This window comes from Sminthopsis crassicaudata, chromosome 3 (genome assembly GCF_048593235.1).
Source record: "Sminthopsis crassicaudata isolate SCR6 chromosome 3, ASM4859323v1, whole genome shotgun sequence".
Classification (NCBI taxonomy): Eukaryota; Metazoa; Chordata; class Mammalia; order Dasyuromorphia; family Dasyuridae; genus Sminthopsis; species Sminthopsis crassicaudata.
Window position 1 is genome coordinate 582,523,083 of NC_133619.1, and position 3,253 is coordinate 582,526,335.

General features: G+C 35.6%; 1 protein-coding gene across 1 annotated transcript; it reads left to right on the forward strand.

Annotated features, from left to right (window-relative positions):
• The first annotated feature begins 2,269 nt into the window (after positions 1 to 2,269).
• LOC141562460 (olfactory receptor 52D1-like) lies at positions 2,270 to 3,253 on the forward strand. Its single transcript, XM_074302492.1, has one exon. It carries the CDS (start codon positions 2,270 to 2,272, stop codon positions 3,251 to 3,253), a length of 984 nt encoding a protein of 327 aa, XP_074158593.1.

Consider the following 3,253-nt stretch of genomic DNA (forward strand, 5'->3'; position numbering starts at 1 on the left):
GAGATTCTACAAACCTACAATTATATCTTTATATATACATATACATTTATATTTATATATGTGTGTATGTATATGCACATATGCAAGTTTCATGGGTAACTATGTGATTACTATTTCATTTTAGTTTATGCTAGCATATATATGAACTTTCCATTTTTATGTTTATAAGAGAATCAGAGATAGTTTCTTTTCCATATTTACTTGTGTTCCTATCTCCAAAAGGGCCTGAAGCAGACAGAAGAGAAGGGGAAAAACTTCTGATTTTCTGGATAACCAAGGTCTGAAGGGACCTGAGAACTCTACTAACTCTTTGATCACAGATTTAGGCTTACTTTTTCAACATTTTTCACTACAGATTTGTAATAAGATTACCTAGAAAGGACAGTGTATTTCCAAATATTTTAGCAAAAATAATTTCCCAAATAAGTCTACAGAGGAAGATGGACACAGCTTTGGTTGCTGGTGGTGAAGAGTCAAATTGGAATTTCAGTTCTTGATTATAAATATCAATTGAGTAATTTAGTTGAATTTCATTAAAGTTCTTCTATGATACTTCTTTATCACATGACAATAGCTTTTGTTCTTTTAAGTCACACTTAGCTATAAAGGGTTTCAATATTCATTATAATCATGTATTTATTAAAAGATGATCCTAGGTTTAGAGAGCCTTTACCAGGAAATAATTTATTTGATGGGAAAGATTTGTTTAGTCACATAACTCATGAAATTCATCTACTAAGTTGTGGAAGTGTATTAGGAAGCCTCCCTGAATAGAAAATACATGCTAAGAAAATGATGAATCCATGTATCTTTTGCAGTAAAACAAAACAAAATTAAAAACAAACAACTTATATCTAGAAGCTTCATAATAATTTGATATCAAAGTATGAACAGTAAAGAAAAAACAAGAAAATAGAATTTTTAGCAGTTTTATACCAGTAGGTATATACTTATAGCTAGGAAGTTGGGAAATAATCTACAAAGAGGATGGATGACTCAGTGAAATATTAACCTGAATTAGGTAAAAAAACATAGCTTCCAAGAATAAGAAAATAGTATAATGGAACTATTCATTTCAAATATACAGTAATGTAATCAGACTTGAGCATCACATCTTAAATAGGATTGATTAAGTTAGAAAGCATCCAGAGAACTACAAGCAGAAAGAAGAGCATGGATCCTATTGTATTTCCCTAGACATTTTTATGTTAATTAAAGATAGCCACTTAAGAAATGAACAAATAAAGCAGCTAGTTTGGTGCAGTGGATAGAGCACTAGCTCTGAAGTCAGGAGGACCTGAGTTCAAATCTGGACTTAGACACTTAACACTTCCTGGCTGTGTGACCCTGGGCAAGTCACTTAACCTCAGTTGCCACAAAAAAAGAACAAATATGAAAGTGGGTTATTAACAAAGAAAATACTTAACTTCACACTTGAAGTCTTGGATAGTCTAACATCCTCACCATTCAATTTGCCTTTGGGCCAGTTTCTGATTCAATATGACAAGGATAACATTTTCCTGACATCTTTCAGGAAATCAAATGAAATTTCCTTTTCAAAAAGAGGAATTTGAAAGGAATAATTAATTCATTGCACTAATGTTTTAAAATCTGAAAATAACATGTGGAGATAATACGTCAAAGGTATATCAATATGATTTAATAAAGAGATTTGTCAAGTGTTCCTATGGAATATTTTCTTTTAGTGAGTGTTGTGATATTAACTAGAAAATTTCCTTCAAATTCCTAGATTCATTGAAAGATAATTTTTTTTAATCCCCATTTTAAATGAAATTAAAATTGATCATTAAGGAAACTCAGTCAGAAGTCTTAACAAAAGCAACATTTTCATATACATTATCTACCTTCAGCAATGCTTTGTTCTTCATTCATTATCTATATTTTTATATGTCATCTACCTTTGGCAATACTTTGTTGTTCATTTAATTACCTATAGTTTCATATATGTTATCTACCTTTGGCAATGCTTTGTTCTTCATTATATTTTCATATATGCCATCTATCTTTTGCAATGCTTTTAATCCTCATTTATTATCTGTATTTTCATATATGTTATCTATCTCGGGCAATGCTTTGTTCTTCATTAAATGATCTATAGTTTTATATATGTTATCTGCCTTGGGTAATGCTTTGTTTCTCATTCAATGATATATATGTTGCATATTTTTCAGGATATGATTGCAATGAGCTTTCTGGAGCATTTGAGCCTTTGGAATTCTAGTTACTGGTGGCCTCCAATGACAACACAATGTCTCCCATGAATGATTCACATCTCTCCACATCCACTTTCTTCCTGGTGGGCATCCCAGGTCTGGAATACCTGCACACTTGGATAGGGATTCCCTTCTGTTCCTTGTATGTGGTGGCTGTGGTGGGGAATATGATGATCCTCTCTGTAGTACGAGCAGAAAGAAGCCTACATGAGCCTATGTTCTTCTTCCTGTGCATGCTTTCTATCACTGACCTAGTCCTCTCCACCTCCACTCTGCCCCGAATGCTCTGTCTCTTCTGGCTTGGCTCACGTCAAATTGCCTTTGATGCCTGTCTAACTCAGATGTTCTTTATCCATAGCTTCACAGCCATGGAATCTGGCTTCTTCTTGGCTATGGCCTTTGACCGCTATGTGGCCATTTGCAACCCACTGAGACATACTACCATTCTTACCAATGCTCGAATAGCCAAGATTGGTGGAGCTGTGGTTCTCCGGGGTGTGGCCTTCTTCTCTCCACATCCTATTTTACTCAAACAATTGCCCTATTGTCGAACTCGCATCATAGCCCATACCTACTGTGAGTTCATGGCAGTGGTCAAATTGGCTTGTGTGGACACAGGTTCTACAAAGCGCTACAGTTTAAGTGTGGCCTCTGTAATTGGTTCCTGTGATGGCTTCTTCATTGCTATCTCCTATGTCTTGATCCTCCGTGCTGTCTTTCGCCTCCCGTCCCGTGAGGCTAGCATAAAGGCCTTGGGGACATGTGGTTCCCATGTTTGTGTGATCCTTGTCTTCTATTCTACAGCTGTATTCACCTTCCTTACCCACCGCTTTGGCCACAATGTGCCACCTCAGGTTCATATTTTCATTGCCAACATATACTTGTTGGTTCCTCCATTCCTCAACCCTATTGTATATGGCGTCAGGACCAAAAAGATCCGGGACTATGTCCTTGGGGCATTGAGGGTCAAGTTTGATTGTGATAAAGATAGTAAAAGACATGGTAACAGATGTAGCTAA

Coding starts and splice junctions, on each gene's coding strand:
- LOC141562460 (XM_074302492.1), top strand. CDS start 2,270: ATGTCTCCCATGAATGATTCACATCTCTCCACATCCACTTTCTTCCTG.